This window comes from Eurytemora carolleeae, unplaced genomic scaffold, assembly GCF_000591075.1.
Source record: "Eurytemora carolleeae unplaced genomic scaffold, Eaff_2.0 scaffold316, whole genome shotgun sequence".
Classification (NCBI taxonomy): Eukaryota; Metazoa; Arthropoda; class Copepoda; order Calanoida; family Temoridae; genus Eurytemora; species Eurytemora carolleeae.
The window spans coordinates 252,889-273,507 of record NW_019396350.1 but is presented as its reverse complement, the minus strand read 5'-3'; the positions used below and the strand labels follow the sequence as shown (position 1 = coordinate 273,507).

The 20,619-nt window shown below is 34.2% G+C and overlaps 2 protein-coding genes across 2 annotated transcripts in view; one reads left to right on the top strand and one right to left on the bottom strand.

The window, feature by feature from the left end:
* The window catches only part of LOC111701497 (GTPase-activating Rap/Ran-GAP domain-like protein 3), a 36,410-nt gene extending 25,831 nt beyond the window's left edge, over positions 1-10,579 (top strand). The window contains exons 17-22 of the mRNA XM_023472803.1: positions 778-890; positions 2,072-2,153; positions 2,585-2,713; positions 3,432-3,482; positions 7,001-7,102; positions 9,394-10,579. Coding sequence (XP_023328571.1) covers positions 778-890; positions 2,072-2,153; positions 2,585-2,713; positions 3,432-3,482; positions 7,001-7,102; positions 9,394-9,648 — 732 coding nt within the window. The 3' untranslated portion in view covers positions 9,649-10,579. The remainder of the gene's footprint in view (positions 1-777; positions 891-2,071; positions 2,154-2,584; positions 2,714-3,431; positions 3,483-7,000; positions 7,103-9,393) is intronic.
* A 3,370-nt stretch (positions 10,580-13,949) lies between these two features.
* LOC111701490 (calphotin) lies at positions 13,950-19,170 on the bottom strand. Its single transcript, XM_023472796.1, has 6 exons — positions 19,030-19,170; positions 18,528-18,627; positions 18,183-18,225; positions 16,932-17,930; positions 14,971-15,293; positions 13,950-14,109 (listed from the first exon to the last, which is right to left on the bottom strand). Exons 1-6 carry the CDS (start codon positions 19,168-19,170, stop codon positions 14,018-14,020), a joined length of 1,698 nt encoding a protein of 565 aa, XP_023328564.1. The 3' UTR covers positions 13,950-14,017.
* Positions 19,171-20,619: the final 1,449 nt, after the last annotated feature.

The following is a 20,619-nucleotide window of genomic DNA, read 5'->3' as shown; positions in this document are numbered from 1 at the left end:
ATACAGTTCAGGGGTTTACACAAGTTCAGGTAAACAGATTTTTCCACATTTACTCAAAGGAATTGAGTCTTTGCCACAATCTCATATTTTCTTATTCCTATATCTTCACAACCTAACGGTGTAAAGCTTTTATATTTCTAACTTGGTCCAAAAGCTGTGATTTTCTTTGAAAATAGGGGATTCCAATCCTAGCACGAGAATTGGGGACACCCCAACCCCCAAACCCATTAAATAATGTGAAATTAAGATTGAGTTTTATTAAATTGGGCCTAGCTTGCCGCGGCTAAGACAGGAGAGCAAGTGCTGCGGCTAAGACAGGAGAGCAAGTGCTGCGGCTAGGACAGGAGAGCAAGTGCTGCGGCTAAGACAGGAGAGCAAGTGCTGCGGCTAGGACAGGAGAGCAAGTGCTGCGGCTAGGACAGGAGAGCAAGTGCTGCGGCTAGGACAGGAGAGCAAGTGCTGCGGCTAGGACAGGAGAGCAAGTGCTGCGGCTAGGACAGGAGAGCAAGTGCTGCGGCTAGGACAGGAGAGCAAGTGCTGCGGCTAGGACAGGAGAGCAAGTGCTGCGGCTAGGACAGGAGAGCAAGTGCTGCGGCTAGGACAGGAGAGCAAGTGCTGCGGCTAGGACAGGAGAGCAAGTGCTGCAGCTAAGACAGGAGAGCAAGTGCTGCGGCTAGGACCGACCATGGAAATTATCTGCACGTGTTTAATTTTGGGGGGTCAGAAGCAAGAAACTAGGTAGATTTCAAAATTTATTTAATGTTCTAATCTTCATAGGAGTTAACCTTCCTGGAGCAGCCCCTGGTGGTGTCCCTGGTGGAGAGAAGGATGGAGAGGAAGGAGGCGGAGGTGGAGGGTAGATCTGAAGGAAGTATGGTGGTCGGAACACGGTAAACAATCTACATCACTAAGAAATTGAGTTTTTGAATTCATAGTTTGAAATATCTAAGGTTTACGACATTGGGTTGCCAAGAGATAGGGATTTAAAAAAGTTGAGTTTGTGGTAAGGACTCAATTACTATAATAGCCATAAAACAAGTGGTATATAATGTATGTTTATTACCGGTATAAAGCAGAATGAAATCTTTCTTTGTTTAAGCTTAATGGAGATATAGATCTTATAATATGTAATGGTTACTTATGACTTATACAGAGTTACCCATAAAAGATGAGACTTTTAATGATGACCGGAAACTATTAGTGATAACCCTATTCCTGCTGGAGGGGGAGGGGGGTCAACTTGATCCCCCCCACCCCTGTAGTTTCTTTTTTATGAACTCTAAAGGTATTGGCCGAAGGCTGTTGAAATTTTCTGACTTTTCCTAAGTAACCATAGCCTTACCTTTAGGTCTAAAATCGGGATTTTATACTAACAGCCTAAGTCCTCAGGCACATTGCCTCAATGATTACTTTATCGTGTAACAAACTAAATCTTTGTTTTGACCCACATGCAGCTGGCTCGTTCAGGCTAGATAAGCAGGGTGGTCCGCGGCAATTATCATTCTATGACCTGTTTTGTGCTCTAGTCTCACAGTCGTCTTCCTTTTCCACTGTATATAGGAAACCACAAATATCAGAAAAAAGAGTGACTGAATTCAGTACAGTCGTCTCCATTTAGTCTCATTAATCTATTACGGGTAAACTTGTATATTCTTGAAAAAGTAATGAAAACGTAGTTAAAACGTAATGAAACGTAATAAATACGTAGTGGAAACGTAGTGAAAAAATAATGAAAACGTAATGAAAACGTAATGAAAACGTAGTGAAAAGAGTACATCAGTTACAAGTTTTAAACCCTTAGCAACATTTCTAATTAGATAACTTATTATTCCACTTTATGCTGCAGGCTATAATCGTAAAATAGGACAAGTTGTGAACCCCATCTTTAGTTTTGTACAATTTCCTTTAATGTTAAGTTTCCAGAAAGTTTTTCAATTTACAAATTCTAATAAATAAGTTGGCATAAACCGCTGCAGAGTGTAGAGCATATCAACAATTTCAACTATTAAATGCTTGAGGTGATTTATCCGTCTAATAATCTATGATTATATATATTATTTATGTATCGTAGGAAAGGATTTGAGATGGTAGATGTGAGTACAGGGGCTAGAGAAGACATTCTAACCATAGATTGTGAACCCTCTGATGTACAGGTAGGGAACACACCTTGGCTCCGTCCTCTTGTGGTTCTTCTGGACCTCCACCCCTGCCTCTCCTACTAGACCCCCCCCCCCTGCCTCTCCTACTGGACCCCCCCCTGCCTCTCCTACTGGACCCCCCCCTGCCTCTCCAATTAAACCCCCCTCCCATGCCGTGATTTTAAGCGTCCCTAAAGTGTAAAGTGTCATGTTCGATTCTTAAAAGCACCCTTTGAACCTCTATGATCATTGATCAGTCAAAGGTTTAATGTTTGGGTTCTCCTTCATGTCTAAAATAAACCGTACGGTTAGGCTTTTTTCTCGGCGGTGAGCCGGTCGACGAATGCGTGCCGTAAATTATCTTAAAGACCGAAGACGATCGTCAAGTCGTCTCTCAACTGTTATGTTTCGTGGGACATCCTGTATTATCCCTGCTGTGTATCCAGGAGATCTGGGAGGATGAGAGGGAGGAGCTCCTAGTGACCCACTCCTGCACCTCTCTGTTCCTCCGTGAGTCCGGAGCAGGTTCATGGCAGGTTCTCAGGGAGATACAATGGAACTGCCAACCTAACAAGGAACATTCAGCAAACTAAACAAACAAAAAATATTTGTTTAAAGGGACTGTTGACGTAATTTCAAGTTACCCTTAGTTTGAAGAGTTTGTACGCCCTACTCACGACTGTAACCTTGAAACCTTCATCTGAGCATCAATGATGGAGATAACCTTGCCAATTTACCTGCAGAGTTTCGCAGTTGAGACAATTAGGGAAATTGACAAAATATTTTGATGATAGAAAAACGACTTTATCTACATCTATAGTTACTCAGATAAAAGTTTTAAAGTTAAACTTGAAATAACGTGAACAGTCTCTTGTTTACAAATAAAAACTAGATTTCAGTCACACTCCTGATAATTAAGCAGTATTTTTCTTTAATTGCAATTATTTTTGCCTCTTTTTTAACATATTTATTGTTAAGAGGAAAAACTGTTCTTTCTTATTTAGAAAATATTTGTATAATACTGAAGCTAAATGTTTAAAATAGTTTCAAAATCGCAATTCCTAACTTAAAAATTATTTTAAAGGTCTCATATATTATATGATAAAGAGAATTATTGCTCCTAAAAGAATATCCTAATTTTTAATCAAAAATCAATAACACATTTTTTTAGCTTTGGTTGTTACTGTAAATTTTATTTTAAAAGTTGTTTGTATTTATGTTTGAAGGATGCTTCGAATATTCAGATTTGGAAAAAGATTAACTTTGAATAGTTTTTTGAATGAAATTGTAAAGGTTGTGCCCGCCTTCCCTTACACCCTGGCATTTTCTCCAGATAGCTTTGAGGTAATTAGTGCATGTTAATAGTTTTCTCCAGATAGCTTTGAGGTAATTAGTGCTGTTAATAGTTTTCTCCAGATAGCTTTGAGGTAATTAGTGTTGTTAATAGTTTCTCCAGATAGCTTTGAGGTAATTAGTGTTGTTAATAGTTTTCTCCAGATAGCTTCGAGGTAATTAGTGCTGTTAATAGTTTTCTCCAGATAGCTTTGAGGTAATTAGTGTTGTTAATAACTTAATAGTTTCTCCAGATAGCTTCGAGGTAATTAGTGCTGTTAATAGTTTTCGTTCCTTACAAAAAAGTATTTTTTTAACTTCCCAGGTTCAAAAACTTTTAGAAAGTTTTTTTTTAAACTTTGCAATATTTGTTTCCTAAAAATGAAAAAAAAAGATTTTTAATTTTTTCTTATATTATGCAAAATTTCGATTTTGAAATATAACAAAGACTTAACACGAACCAAAAATGTAATGTAAACATCACTTATAGAGGTAATTGGATATTTAGATAATCAATGATTTTTTTTAGAATTTGAGGCTATGGTAGAAAGAAAAAAGCAATAAATAAAAACAATTCTTTTTCGAAAACGCGAATATAAAAAATGTCCCTTTTAAGTCTGCCGTTTTAGCTTCAAAAACAATAGCTTCTTCTTCATTCGACAAAACTATCAAAGTAGTTCTTCAAAAATACAGAGCGTCCCATATCATATTAGTTTATCTCCAATCTTTAACACCAAAATAAACCCTTAATACTCGAAAAACTTTTCCTCAAGAAAATTCTTATATAAGCCTTATGTTATTTTTCAAAATGATTCATTCTAATAAAATTTTCTACTTAGTCCCGAAAATCGTAATTTAGAGTTTAGACCCGTTCTCGGTCTAATATGATGTGGGACACCCTGTATAAAACAGTTCATCACTAGCAACAGAGTAAAAACACATGGATGATATGCCTTCGCCACTCACAATGAAGTTTTTAACAGACTTACAATAATACTTGAGTATATATAAACCAATCTGAACAGATTTTCATTGAGACAATTCTGAACTATCCACACTCTTTGCGTATGTGGAAAAAGTCTAGAAATAAGCAACATGTACACTGTACAGTGTACAGGGTGTCCAAATAAACATGAGCAACAAGTGTTCGGGTATTTTTATATGACTTGAGAAGGTTATGTTTTGATTGGATAAAAAACTATTTTCAAAATAAAAAGATGGCCACATTCTCCTCATTTTCTCGTCCGACCCACCTCGAAATCCTCGTCCTTCGAATATTATCTTTTTAAAGTGTTCAATTCTCCAAGATAAAACAATTTTTTAAGAATCCGGTCACGTTAGAGCATTAACGAAATATTAAATTTTTGTAAATAGAAAGAAATACTTTCAATAGATTTTAAGTTTTTGAGTACAATGTCCTGAAAAATATTCACCTTTCTTACGCGCATTTTCAGATAATCTAGGCAAATAATTCCAAGTTTATAAAACTTTGATTTTTTTTTGTAATTTTAGCGAAAACCATAGAATTTTTTCGGGTGTTTCCATGGGGAAAATTGTAGGCAGAGGTATGCCAAATATTTTGCTATTTATTTTGTATCACGAAGGTTAGCCATTACGGAGGCAGAAGAGATTTAAGTTTCACCTAAATAAAGTTTGACATCATTCTCATGGCTTTGAAGATTTCAACATGATGTAATCATTGCAATACTTAAGTCTATCCATATTTTATGCCCTAACGTGGCCTGATTTTTAAAAGATAGCTTTATCTTCAAGATTTAGAAACTTAAAAAACATAATAAGCGAAGGAGGAGGATTTCGAGGTGGCTTGGACGAGAAAATGAGGAGAATGTGGCTCGGACGAGAAATTGTTGTGGCTGGCCTTCCTCCCCTCGTGTATCACTGTGCTAAAATATCATAACCAAACCAAACCAAATATATAAATCAATTATGCACAGTACATATTACGGTACATTAAGATATATGCAATAAACATCAGTATAACTGACTTCCATTCATATAAATTAATCCTCTATATAATTAATAATTATACATTCTACAGATTCATCTACGCAATATTAATTAGTGGTTTTCCTTTGCAACTTAATATTAAATAATACAACCGAAAACTTTAACCGAAAACTAAACCAAATCAAATAAAGAATAATACTAAACTCTCATGTCTACCAAAACAAGAAACATAAAGGTGATGATTCCNCACACTGCAGCAGGGAGACAATTTAAATTTGAAAAATAACTTAAGCCTTTGTTAAACTTTTGTCAAGAAAACCGAGCAATATTTTGAATATGGAAAATTTGTAATATTTAAGTTTTTGAAATAGTTAAAGGGACTGTGGACGTTATTTTAAGTGACTCTCTATTTTGTACCGTCCCGTTGGTGTACCGTCCCGTTTTGTCTGTCTGTATGTGAACTGTACAGATTGCTCTAGGCTGTTTAAAGGTCGGCACTGAACCTAAGTTTACAGTCCCATACACTTTCAGATTTTTGAAGGGACTGTGAACGTAATTTTAAGTGACCATCTATGCAAAAATGTTAATGCCCGATTCATCATGGTACCCTTGAAAGCTTTGTCTGATCAAGTATGAATTAGATATTAATGTTTCTGTTTATTTAAATAAAAGTGATTTGAATATTTCTTGCTTACAAGAAACTATGGAGAAACTCACATAAATAAACACTTTTTGAATCAGAAAAACAACATTTTTTCCACATTTTTGATCAGATCAATGTTTCAAGGGGACCGTTGTAAATCGAGCATTTCTATCTTTGCATGAAGGGTCACTTGAAAGAACTCCTACGGAAATCGCTTCTCTGCTTACTCAGTTGAGCGACATTGCGCCCTCGGGTGCTATTTCTAGAATCAAGTGTCGGGTCTCTGATGAGCTATGAGCGTGGAGTTTGACTGGGGCGGTACATCTGTCAAATGAAGCATATTTTAATTTTATTTCGTAAAATTAAATAATAATTTACATTTTTCAAAGAATTATTATTTTGATGCAAGGTGTAGAAAAATCCCTCTGGGGAAATCGCGCTTTCTTTGAAACCTGTTATTTATTGTTTCCCGGGCTATGAGCTTTGAATACAATATACAGGGTGTCCCAAAAAACATGGGAATTCAGTGACGAATTTAGGTTCGGTCAACTATACAATATATATTAATATTTAGGTTCGGTCAACTATACAATATATATTCATATTTAGGTTCGGTCATCTATACTTAATATATTCATATTTAGGTTCGGTCAACTATACTTAATATATTCATATTTAGGTTCGGTCAACTATACAATATACATTTATATTTAGGTTCGGTCAACTATACAATATATATTTGTATTTCGGTTCGGTCAACTATACAATATATTCATATTTAGGTTCGGTCAACTATACAATATATTCATATTTAGATTCGGTCAACTATACAATATATATTCATATTTAGGTTCGGTCAACATACAATATATATTCATATTAAGGTTCGGTCAACTATACAATATATATTCATATTTAGGTTCGGTCAACTATAAATGGGAATTTACTCCAAACCCTTCATCTGCCTAAACTTAGTCTCATTGCTACCAAAGACGACATATTCTTCACAACTACAAAAATGGTAAGTCATACATTTTTGTGAGTTATAATAAATGGAGAGAATATTTTCTATCCTAAACAAGACCTTTAAGCATGTTTTTTAAAAGGGTTTAAATACAAGAAAAAACATTGTCAAAATACCAATTTTTGAAATCATCAAATTTTAAAACGTCTATTTCATAAAGGAATTGAGTCTTCGCCACAACTCTGATTTTCTAATTTCTATATTTTTGAAACATAATGTTATAAACCATTTGACATTTACAACATCTAACAGATTTCATAGTTTGAAATAAGTAAGTTCCACGACATTGGGCTGCAAAGATATAGAGATAATAAAATTTGAGTTTGTGTCAAAAACTCAGTTCCTGTACTACCAGTTTTATTATTCTTAATGAACTGAATCCGAATTATAATTTAATACTATCTTGAACTACAACATACTTTTTGTTTGTTTGGTTTAGAGACTTGGATTGAAAGAAAGATCCGAGCTCTTCTTCTTGAAACTTACACAAAACTTTCCAATTTTCTTCTAACAATTTGAAATTTTTCAATTCTTATTCATCGTTGGGTTTTTTGTTAGGTATAAGAATTAGACGGTCTTTCAATTGTTCAAATACATTAAACACTCTCCACTAAACGCTACTATATCTTCGGTCAGTGTACTGCAAATAACTGCAGAACGCACCGACAGCTTAGTTGAGGGTGAACAGATTACATTTGTAAATACAAAGCATATACGCATCGATACCTAATTGGAACCAGACAGACCCCTTGTATCGTCCCGACCCTATCCTATACTGGCTCGGTTTCAACTTTGATGGCGCAGCCAGACTTTTTACAGTACCCGGCCTATCATTTGCCTATTTTACCTACTCACTAGCTGCTTATTTAGTGTCAGTAATCACAATTTTTATGTTTGTATCCGATCACTGCCGAACACTTGAACACACTGCCAAACACTTGAGCACACTGCCGAACACTTGAACACACTGCCGAACACTTGAACACACTGCCGAACACTTGAACACACTGCCGAACACTTGAACACACTTCTGAACAATTGAACACACTGCCGAACACTTGAGCACACTGCCGAACACTTGAACACACTGCCGAACACTTAAACACACTGCCGAATACTTGAACACACTGCTGAACACTTGAACACACTGCCGAATACTTGAATACACAGCCGAATACTTGAACACACTGTCGAATACTTGAACACACTGCCGAATACTTGAACACACTGCCGAACACTTGAACACACTGCCGAATACTTGAACACACTGCCGAACACTTGAACATGCACTGCCGAACACTTGAACACACTGCCGAATACTTGAACATGCACTGCCTAACACTTAAACATGCACTGCCGAACACTTGAACACACTGCCGAATAATTGAACACACTGTCGAATACTTGAACACACTGCCGAATACCTGAATACACTGCCGAATACTTAAACACACTGTCGAATACTTGAACACACTGCCGAATACTTGATTATACTGCCGAACACTTGAGCACACTGCCGAATACTTGAACACACTGCCGAACACTTGAACACACTGCAGCAGGGAGACAATTTAAATTTGAAAAATAACTTAAGCCTTTGTTAAACTTTTGTCAAGAAAACCGAGCAATATTTTGAATATGGAAAATTTGTAATATTTAAGTTTTTGAAATAGTTAAAGGGACTGTGGACGTTATTTTAAGTGACTCTCTATTTTCTCTATAGATTGCGGATATATGATCGAAACCATAGAGAATAGAATATATAGAGAGGAATTATCCTGCAGTATGGAAACAGTACAACAAAATGGCCGTTTTACATTTTTTTCTAGTTAATTCCTCTCTATATATTCTATTCTCTATGTATGAAACAGAGAAAAGAAGGAAATTATCAGAATTTATTACTTTTCCATATGTCTATAAATCCGATAGACATATCTTTCCCATTGCTGGATGGTGCCGTTGTGAATCGGGTATATAACTCTTTAAAAGGGGGTTCACTTAAAGTTTCGTTGACAGTAAAAAAGAAAAGAAAAACTTTAACATTCTCCGATGTATTGGATGAAGTATTCTATTTAAAAAATGGCGACAGAGGAATTAATAACTCGCTCAAAATTTAATTTTCTAATCGTCATGTCTTTGTAACCTGATGTCTATTGTCGATAGACCATTGATTAAACAGTCAAAGTTTGATATATAAAACAAGTTGCAAAGATATAAGAAAGAGAAAATTAGAATTTGGGGCGGATTAAAAAAGATTCCTTTGTTGTTAACGAACTGTTACTGTTTAGATTAACAATCACCGGCGGCACTGTGATATGGAGCCGATGTCAAAATTCTGTGATCCTCTCTACAATATTTACAAAATACCCTGGGTTCTCCTCGTCAGACATGCCCGGCCAGTCGTCTCTGTTGACCGAACAGTCTTGGACTCCGGTCCTTCCTCCTCCTCCTCCGGTTCTCCTTCCTGTCCTCTCTCTGCCGTATCAGGTCCACCATCCGCCGGTTTACCATGGACTTCACAGAGCTTCGGTACCAGCCCATAGAGCAGAGAGAACAGAGAGACCCATAAAATTGTTGAGTCGAAATAAGACGATTGTTAGACTCAACTAAATGTTTGATTATGAACTTGATATTCCGCAATTGTGGATAAACAGGGTGTCCGACTGTAATATAAACGTTTTGCGATATAACAAAATATCCGCAACATGTGTTGCAGAAAAAAAAATACAAATTCAGTTTTCCTATACGCCATTATTTCGATAAAACGTTTCACGGCAGTTTCACCTTTCTTTGGGTGGGCGGGTTAGATAATTTTGCACGGGTTAGATAATTTTGCACGAAGAAAGCCAAGGTCAAGGGCTACCTCAGATACTTGCTTTCGTTGAAGAGTTATTACTCTTCAAAGTCAACCCTTCCGAAATACTTATCAGAGTTTTAGTCGATTTTTACGCTAGAGCTGAATTATGCAGAAAATGGTGGTATTTTTTAACACTTGTTAAATAAACAGAAGTGAATCCAGTTAGAAAACAAAACGTTCATATTTTGATTACTCAAAATGTTTTACAGATTGGAAAAATTCCAAACAATAACAAAGTTACAGCAATTTGATTTGCAAGATTAAAAGGACACCCTACAGTCATTTAGTAAGTTAAATTTCGAGCAACTGGTAAAACTATTTGCATTTAATACACATAAGATTGGTAAGATGTCGTCTTCCTATTCCACAATATTATGGGTTCTACTGTATCTATGATATTTTGAGAAAATGAATAACAACAAAAAATATTATTTAAAAAAAATTAAATCCATAGAAATTATAAAAATGAAAGTACATCTCAAATAGAATTAAAGACAGCACCATCAAGTAACTGGTTACTTGTCTTAAAGGGAGTGTTTGCGAGAAATTGAAGGGGGCTATAGGCTTATTGCGATAAAAAAGCGCTTTTTATCGCTACTGATCATACTGCTATCTGTTGCGTCTATAAAGAGAAAATTGTTAAATACGTCTCACACCGAATAACTTAGCGGCCATACAAATTGAGAAAATTGTAACTTTTGCCTTAGACCGTAAAAAATCAAATTAATTTTAAACAAATCATTCAGATATTACAACCTATAGTCATCGATTATCTTTCGCCACATTTGTATATAGTTTATATTTTATAATGTTTTTTAATTAATTTGTTTGTTTCTCTTGTCGCTTGCGCAACTATCTAAGAATACCGCACACCACTCACAATTTTCGAAATCCGTTGAAAACGTTTTCTAAAAAAATAAAATATTATAAAATATAAACTATATACAAATGTGGCGAAAGATAATCGATGAATATAGGTTGTAATATCTAAATGATTCGTTTGAAATTAAATTGATTTTTTTACGGTCTAAGTAGTATGTTGTAATTTTCTCAATTTGTATGGCCGCTAAGTTATTCGGTGTGAGACGTCTTTAACAATTTTCCCCTTATAGACGCAACAGATAGAAGTAAGATTAGTAGCGATCAAAAGCGCTTTTTTATCGCATTAAGCATATACCCCCTTTCATTTTTCGCGAACACTCCCTTTAAACTCTAATTTTCCAACCCCCATATCTCTTCCTCCTTTGATATTTCAAACTTTGACCATTTGAGCAGAATTCCTAGTTTGAAATATGAAAGGTCTACATGAGGTTGCAACGATGTCAGATTATTTTCTCGCAGAATTTTACTATTTGATTAGAACTGCCAATAGAGCAGCAATTATCCTTTAACAATTTTTGTTTAATTTAATGACAAATCAGAAATGTTGTGAAGAAATTATTGTTGTGTGTACATAAAACCACTTAAAGTAACTCAGTCTAATGCTAATATTTGTAAAACTTTGCAGATAGAATTTCTGGTTCAATTTGTTATTGTATCATTTATTATTTTAGCATTTTATACAAAAACTTAAGTTTATACGTATAATCATAATTTATACAAAAACCTGAGTTTACACGTAAAATGATATTTTTTTCTTCTAAAAAGCACGAACTAACGATTTAGAATCCTTTGCTTTTTAATTTTTTTATAGATGATGTTAATAAAACGTAAAACTTAGAAACCAAATATGAACAAATTATCAAATCTCAAAAGTACTCGCTCCGAGAAACAATTGTAAAGTTTAAACAAAGATGGCAAAGCTTTGTAAAATCCCCGGGTATTTAAAGGAATTGAAAATATACAATTTACACAAAGGATTGAGTCTTTGTCCCAAACTCTAGTTTCTATAATCCCTATATCTTTGCAACTTAATTTCAATACCTTAGATATTTCAAACTTTGAATTTTGTTAGAACAAATAATCTAAGTTTGAATTGGTCATTGGTTTAAACCTTTAGGTTGCAAAACTACAGGGATTAGAAAATTCGAGTTTGTGTCAGTTTTTTTTTTGGGACACAGGAACTCAACGATTTTTCACTTTACATTGTTTTTATAAAACGAAAAGTATTATAAACAATATTAAAAAACAATTGGCAAAACACGAGAGAGCGTCAGATTGTTCTATCCCTTCAGGCGATGTTTAAGCTGTGTAGCTTGGTTGTGTTCCATAATTCCGATCTTTTCAGTATTTATGTGTATCTTTAAACAGGTGATTAATCCCTTGAAACATCCTCAAGAAAATCTTTCATCAGAACTGTCTTCTGCAAAAGTTTTTCAATTCCAAGATTCATAAATTCTAAACTTTTATTTTTCAATTCTACAAACTTCTACAGAATCTATTTAAAAAATAATTTAAATAAATTGTAGGAATTGTCCATTTATGTTTGGGGGATGGGCATACCTTCATACAACCGGGGAGGGGGGAGGATAAGAGGGCTTTTCCTTCCCCCCTGTAAAAGTAACATTTTTATTATCATGGGACCGCGCCCCCCCCCCTCCCCCAACCCCCCCGGATAAAGTTCTGTAAATGCCTGCATACAACGTTCTAAAATATAAAAGTATTATAATTAATTTGAATGTTAAATGTACTATTTATACCTTTTCAATTTCATGATTTCATAAACTTGAGTTTTAGATTAAATTTATTAACTCTTTTTTAAAGATCACTTTATTCTAACATGGTTGAAAATAAAATTTAAAAATGACAAAATACAGTTTAGAAATCAGTTTTTCTTCCTCTATATTTATCCACAACGTAATACTTTGATGACCACCCTTAAACTCTGTAAGAATAATAAAATTGTTGCTGGGTTTTTACGCGTAAATTTAGTCTTTTAATGGCCTGTTAAATGATTTGGCAAAAAAATCTGTTTTTAAGCATTTTTTGTTAAATTCAAGGTTATCAATGATTTTTGAATTGTTTCAAGATTGATGATTTTAACATATTTTTATTAAAATAAATATTTTCTGATACCTAATTTAATGAATTTAAACTGCTTACTGCCTGTTTAAATTTGAATCGCTGATTTAAAGCCTTCCTTTGAATCAGTGGTTCCAATTTGAACCGGCAGAAGGTAATCCAGTGACGTAGCTCAAACTCATTAAAATCGGTCCCTGAACTGTTTGTATATATTTTGGTTGACACCTGGTTTTGCATTTCTAAATAAATTCCGTGTCATAAATATTTCATCTGCGATGCCGGCTAATCCTAGGAATCTTAGACTTACCAGATTTAAGTCAAACAAGTTTCGCCCTCAGATTTAGGATCCAAAAGTTTTGACCTCAGATTTATGATCCAAAAGTTGTAACCTCTCAACTAATTTAATTCTCATATTGCTCGCCCTATTATGGTAATATTCGTTGCGAGGGCTTGAATGTATTAAAGTTTGAAAATAATTTAAATAAATGTATTCTTGTAAATCTAAGAGTTCACATCGTATTTATTAACGTCTGTCCTACATGTTTGTAAATTCAAGTTTTTATTTTTATTTTTCGCTGAACATTTTTCTATTTGAATAATATATAAATGTGTATTTTTTCCACTAACATTTTTAATGTTAAAACTTTATTTTTTCAGTGTTAAAATATAGCAAATGCCACTTGTTCTACAGAATTCAATGTTTTTTTTCACAAATTTTACCTAATCTTTTATTTTATGCTAAATATATCTTTTTTAACTGTACAATCATGTTATTATTATTATAAATAAATATCAATTGAAACTATAATTTTTTTATTTTTGCTACAAAGAAATTTTTATTTTAAAAAAGAACTTCTATTGCAAAGAAGATATTGTATTGCATATATGATCTTGTATTGCAAATAAGATCTTAATTTCCAAATAAGAACTTATATTGCAATAATATCTTGTATTGCAAATAAGATCTTGTATTGAAATAACAACATATATTGCAAATAAAAATCTTGTATTGCAAATAAGAACTAAATTTGCAAATAGGGACTTGTTTGCAAAATAAGATTATAGCAAGGAATCCTGGGAACCGCAAAGCCAGATTAAACTCTACGTCTTGAATAGAGATTATATCGTTGTCTGTATTTTGGTATTTGTCTTCGAACTACGTCCGAGGGAACAGCAGGAGTCTCCCCTGAAAATGGAAAAATTGATTTACGTGCTGGAGTGCCGGGCGTTGCCAGTGGAATTTTAGAAACATAAAAAATTTGAATTTTGGAAGAAATAGATGTTTAAAAGAAAAAAAAATTTCGAGTTTTTTTAAGCTTATGTACCGGGGTACTCAAAGGTTCCCTCAAAAAATGTCAGCCAATTTGGTTCAGCCGTTTGGTCTTCTATAGTTAACACACATATATATATATATGTATAATATATATATATACGAGCGAAGAGCTTTATCATATGTATTAAATAAATAACGGTAAATCAAGACCTTAAGTTTTCATAAGGTTCTAATGGTTTTTTCAATTTTTCTCAAAGTCTAAAATAAAAAAAAACCATTTTTATCTTTTGATAATTGTTATTAGTCCTCCTTTTCTTTGGACCATATCCTGCAGGTTATTGGACAAGAACTTCGTGTAGAATTGTGACTATTCTGAAAAGAATTCCCGGATTTTTGAGAGTATATGTTTTTTCCCAAGAAGGTTTTTTTGCAATGTTTTATTTCTGTGCATTGCGACAAGATTAAAAGTATTTACTTTTCAGAAAAATATTATGAGTAAAATGATTTATATAATATCCTTTTGTCGCATCAAAATTGCTGTGAATATACCCATTAAAGGGAATGTCGACGTTTGAATTGCCACATCATTTTAAAAGCGCATGTCCGATTTAAGTGTACCCCTTTAAATCATGTCTGGGGCTATAGAGGAGAAGTAGGAAATTGTCATAATTTAACGCTTTTTTAGAAAGAAAAACAAGATATATATCTTCCTTATTATTACTCAGATAAAAGATTAAAGGATATAATGTAATTAAAGTTCCTTTAAGGGATTACCTGCAGACTGAAGAAGTTCATTGATATCGTCATTAAACACATGATTTCCCTCTTCTTGACTTTGCTCCTGGACAATTAGGTTATCTTCTGCAACCTCCTGTTCATGCTTCTCTTCAATCTCTTTCAGCTTCTGCATTGCCTTCAGTAAGAGTTCCATCGGACTGACTGGTTCAGGGGTTGATTCTTCTTCTGTAGATATTTCAGGAATGGTGTCATCTTCGTCTTCAATAGTATCAGCATCGTTTTTAAGTTCAGCAACAAATGGATCTTCAAACTTGAAACTAATTTCATCTGAGAAATCTTGAACAGGAAGCAACACCTCACTAAACATTATTCATCAATCAAAAGTAGGCTTTGTTACATTAATATTATCAGCCGTTATCAATGTGAGTATAATTAAGGTGGGGGTTTCTGTTTTGTGATATATTAACACTGTTTTGGCCTATAACAATATAAAAACAGGAACAAACAGTTTAAACAAAGCATTCCTTATACAACACGGTTAAATACAATCAATCCATATCCCCAACCTTAGTTCTACAAACGTCGCAGTTAAAGGCTTTGTCCTACTATATTTATTTGTATTTTGAGGGATATTGTCCGAACGAAGTCTTGTCTAGTTTTCATTGAATTCTTCCAATAATGTTTGTAAAATATCATTATTTCGTCAAATTAAAGTAAAATTTATTCTAATGAAATCTTCAATGTATTTAATCAGAGTTCTTCTTTCCAAACAACTATTTAGAATAATGATGATGTTTTGAATTTCTAATATTTTAATCTTAAATTTAATTTTAAAATCTACGTACAAATTCCGATTTAATAAGTCTAAAATTTTAGGCTTGTATATCTAAAAATAACAATTTTATAAGCTCCTAAAGTTTCCAACTGGAGCTAGTAAAAAGCAAAACATAATCACAGTTTATTACAATCTTATTAACAATGTCTACCATTAGCAGCAAGACACTTTTTGGCCTTTCAATTAACTTAAAAATTGCTTTTTGGGAGACAGCTTTTTCCTTATTGAGTTTGACCTCAAGTTAGTATAGTGAATGGGGCTCTGGAGTGTAGGAGCATAAAAATTGTAACTTTTAAATCTAGAAGCCTAAAATTGGACTCATCTCATTGAATCAGAAATTGTACGTAGATATCAAAAATGGTCTCAAGCTTAAAAATCAAATTACAAACTAGTTTGTTGACCCTGATACAAAATTGTGCAAACAGAGATTATCTTTATTTTTACCAAATTTACTCACTCCAGTTGTAAACTTAAGGAGTTTAAAAAATTGTCAGTTTTAGATCTAGAAGCCTAAACATGGATTCATTGAATTGGAAATTGTACGAAGATTTTAAACATGGTCTCAATCTTGAAAATCTTGAAAATCTGTAGACCCTTATTCCCCGTTTTGTTCTTGTCATGTCAGTTTCTTACTCATTAATAACCTATTTTCCAAATTATCAATGTAAATTTGAGTCATTTTCTATGAGTGGATTGAAGGACAATTATAAGTTAGTATTCTCTGGTTGTTTCTTTAGAAATTGGAGATGAGTGGATCCAAATATATTCAGAATTCCGATATATTCAGAATTCAGATATATTCTGTCACATCTCAATATCACCTCCAAAGGCTACAAACAAATATACGCCGGATGTATGTGCAAGGAGGCCAAGGTAAAACTTTTGAAAACCCAGCAATCTATACTGCAATACAAATGACTAATGACACTGGACATTTTTTTAATGTTTTCCATTCTTTAACTCTTCTACTCCCTTTTTGACCCTGCCATACTTTTTTGTAGCCCTGTATATCTAGATTAAGAGAGATGTAAAGCTCTGTAGTTAGCTTCAGGTTTGAAAGAGGAATGACAGAAAAATCATATTGATTTTCGTGTCAGAATGTGAATATCAAAATGACTAAATTTGTAATATAAGGCCCTGAGATGTCATTAAAGTAATTTACCTGATCAAATTTTCCTCGTTTGAATCTTGAGAAACCTGTTCTGTGGGAATAGATCCAAGATTGTTCTCAGGAACGTTTACAGGAACATTTACAGGAGCAAAAACTAGTTCATCTTCAGGCTCAAACACTGAAGCAATAGATTCTTCGATAGGAAAAATTGGAGCTTCGTCTAAAGTAAAAATAGAGTCTTCACCAGCCACAAATACAGGTACATCTCTGGGGTCTTCAACGGGTATAAAAACAGGAGCCTCTTGCAGGACTGGCGCATCATGGGGTGAAAAAGCTGTTTCATTTTCATTAGTTTCGTCATTAGTGGAAGCAGGGACATCTTCAGGTGTCTCAACTCGGACAAAGATTTGATCATCTTGAAAATCAAAAACTGGACCTTCAAAAGCAAAATCTGGATTTTCTGCTAGAGCAAAAGCCGGAGATTCTACTGGAGTGAAAACTGGAGTTTCGTCTGGAGCAAAAACTGGAGTTTCCGCTGGAGTAAAAACTGGAGATTCTGCTGGGACAAAAACTGGAGTTTCCGAAGGAGTGAAAACTGGAGAGTCCTCTGGGACAAAAACTGGAGTTTCCACAGAATTAAAAACAGGAGTTTCTAAAGGAGTGAAAACTGGAGTTTCCACTGGGTTAAATGTAGGAACAGCTTCAGGAGTAAAAGCAGGTTCATCTTCGGCAGCAAAAACAGGAGAACTGTCAGGAGTAATGTCAGGGGTTTCTGATGCATCTCCAACATCATTTTCTGGAGCAAAGACAGGTAAATCTTCAGGAGAAAAACTTGGGATATCATCAGGAGCAAATCCAGAACTAGCTTTGGGAACAAATACAGGAGCGGTTGTTGAAGCAGCTGTTGGTGCAGCTGTTGATGCAGCTGTCGGTGCAGCAGTCGGTGCAGCTGTTGGAGCCGCTTTTGGGGGAGCTGGAGAAGCTAGAGCTGGTCTATATTCAGGAGAGGGAGGTGCTGGTACTCGATACACCGATGATTCTGGAACTTGTCTATATACGGGTACAGGAGTAGATACGTTATTAGGAAGTACAGGATTAGGATTAGGCAGAAGATGGGTAGGATTAGGAAGTAGAAATTTAGGATTATGGATATATTTAGGATGAGAAGTATAGAAGGATGGAGTTGTCTGTTGATAGTAAAGAGAGGATGTGAAGGAGGGAATGAAGAAGAGGGAAGAAAAGGAATGAGGAAAAGAATTTAAAGGTTTATAATTTGAATTAAAATATTCTACTCCAATCTCCCTGTTTGCTAAGTCTGCTCCGACTGTAAGTGCACGAGGTGGACCTGAAATATTGATTTATGGAACCAAATTATTTATATTATATACAATTTAATTTCTATCCAATATTTCTGTTTAGTGGAATCATAGAAAAGTGGTTTTTCCCCGTCTTCTTTTTGCTTTTTGTAAAGAAATGTTTCTGTCTTTTTAAACTGAACTTTTTCACAAAGTGACCTGAACAGTTTTATAGATTAATCATTTTATCAGTTTTAATGTTCCGTTGTGAATCAGACATGCCAGTAATAGAATAGTTCAGAGATTTTAGGGTTGAGACAATTTATCTCTAAGTTTGAAAAAATATGCTCACCTGTTGTAGGAATATTGAATGATTCAAAGTTATAGAAAGGTTGTAATCTTCTAGCGTGTACATTATGTACAACTCCTAGGACAAGTAATTGCAGTAACCTCTAAAAATTTAAATACATTTAATCAAAGTGTATAGATGCAAGTAAGGACGGATAGGAATTTCTATCCTTCCAACCTTCAGTATACTCATATTGAATCCTTTACTTCTTACCTTCAGTATACTCATATTGAATCCTATACTTCTTACCTTCAGAATACTCCCATAGAATCCTATCCTCATTACCTTCAGTATACTTACATTGAAAACTATCCTCATTACCTTCTGCAGTATACTCCCATTGAATCCTATCCTCCTTACCTTCAAGAATACTCACATTGAATCCTATCCTCATTACCTTCAGTATTCTCCCATAGAATCCTATCCTCCTTACCTTCAGTATACTCATATTGAATCCTATCCTCCTTACTTTAAGTATACTCACATTGAATCCTATCCTTCTTACCTTCAGAATACTCCCATAGAATCCTATCCTCATTACCTTCAGTATACTTCCATAGAATCCTATCCTCCTTACCTTCAGCATACTCACATTGAATCCTATCCTCCTTACCTTCAGCATACTCACATTGAATCCTATCTTCATTACTTTAAGTATACTCACATTGAATCTCATCAATACCAAAGATGAAAAGAATAAACCTATATAATCCCCCCCCCCCTCCTCCTTCTCCACCCAAAGGCCCCTAAATTCCTGTTTACGAACTGGGGGGAAAATATGAAGCATATTAAGAAATGAATTCTGTGTATTTTGGTAGCAGATGGCGAAGCCACAAAGTTCAAGTTTTTAATTAAATATAAATAAACTGCACTTTTCAGTTGAATATATACAGGGGGACCCACAAAGAATGAGCCTTCAAATACATCTGTACATAAGTTATTCAGCCTTCCTTTCTTCATTCGATGATTTTTTTTGTTTCTTTCTCTGTTATTGTACACTGGACCGTGTACACAGAAAATTGTACACTGGACTTTGTACACTGGACTTTGTACACTGGACCGTGTACACTGGAATTTGTACACTGGACTTTGACTTTGAACTTTGACTTTGACCTTGAAATCTAGATCGCTGAATTATGGACTTTGTAATTCTGTTTTCTGTACTTAACAAATATTTTACCATTACAATATATAATTTGAATTTGATTTCTGAAAAGCTGAAATTATCAAATAAGAAATAAGTAATTGAATTTTCTAAACCTGATTAAACATTCAAAGATGAAAAGTAAAAAGAAAATCTGAACACAATAATCTTTTGTTGCCGCCTAGGAGTATGGAATATAATAGAGAAAGGATCGACCCAGCTAGAACTACTACATTATTATATACATGCTTTGCAGACGGTACTCCATTTGAATAAGGAATATGCTTTCCCTAACTGTCTGATGTACAAATGCCACGTACATGTATTCATATAGGTTATTGTGTACAGAGCGTCCCATATCAAAAATATTGACAATACAAACGTATTTTTTTTATCATATGAAAAATCGGTTTTATTTAATATGGTAAAGTAAAAAAACAAATTTAAGAAATTAAAAGACGACCTTAAAAACATTTTTTCATGACCCCTCTCTAAAGTTTTTAACATTTATACACAATATTAGACATAAAAAGCAATGTTATGAGATTTTTCATTACTTATTTTGATTGGAAAACATATTAAAAAGTATCTATATTTCGAGAAAATATTAATTGTTTGATGATTTCAAAGAAAGACGACATTCAAGTGGAAATAGTTTTTTTGCCTTTACTCCCTTTTTATGATATACTTCTCCATACGTCTCCATTTTATGATATACTCCTTCCTTCATTGCCTCCCTCCTCTTCCCTCCACCCCCCCATTTTCAGTCTCCACTCCCCCACTCCCAGTGGCGGCCATAAGGGGGGTTATTGGGGTTATTTACCCCCCCCCNCTGCCCACTCCCATTTTAAATAGGAAAACTTTTTGTTTAAAAGTAAACGATTTATTCAGATTTTCAAACTTTTTTCCAAAGAAGTAAAAAAAAAAAAAAATTCTGAGAAGAACTTTCAG

Bases quoted from the DNA above. Each gene is read 5' to 3' on its own strand.
- LOC111701490 (XM_023472796.1), bottom strand. From the start codon at position 19,170: ATGAAGATAGGATTCAATGTGAGTATGCTGAAGGTAAGGAGGATAGGA. The intron at 18,628-19,029 runs GTAAGAAGGATA...TTAAATTTTTAG, and splicing joins TCTATGGGAGTATTCTGAAG to AGGTTACTGCAATTACTTGT. The intron at 18,226-18,527 runs GTGAGCATATTT...TCAATATTTCAG, and splicing joins ATTCAATATTCCTACAACAG to GTCCACCTCGTGCACTTACA.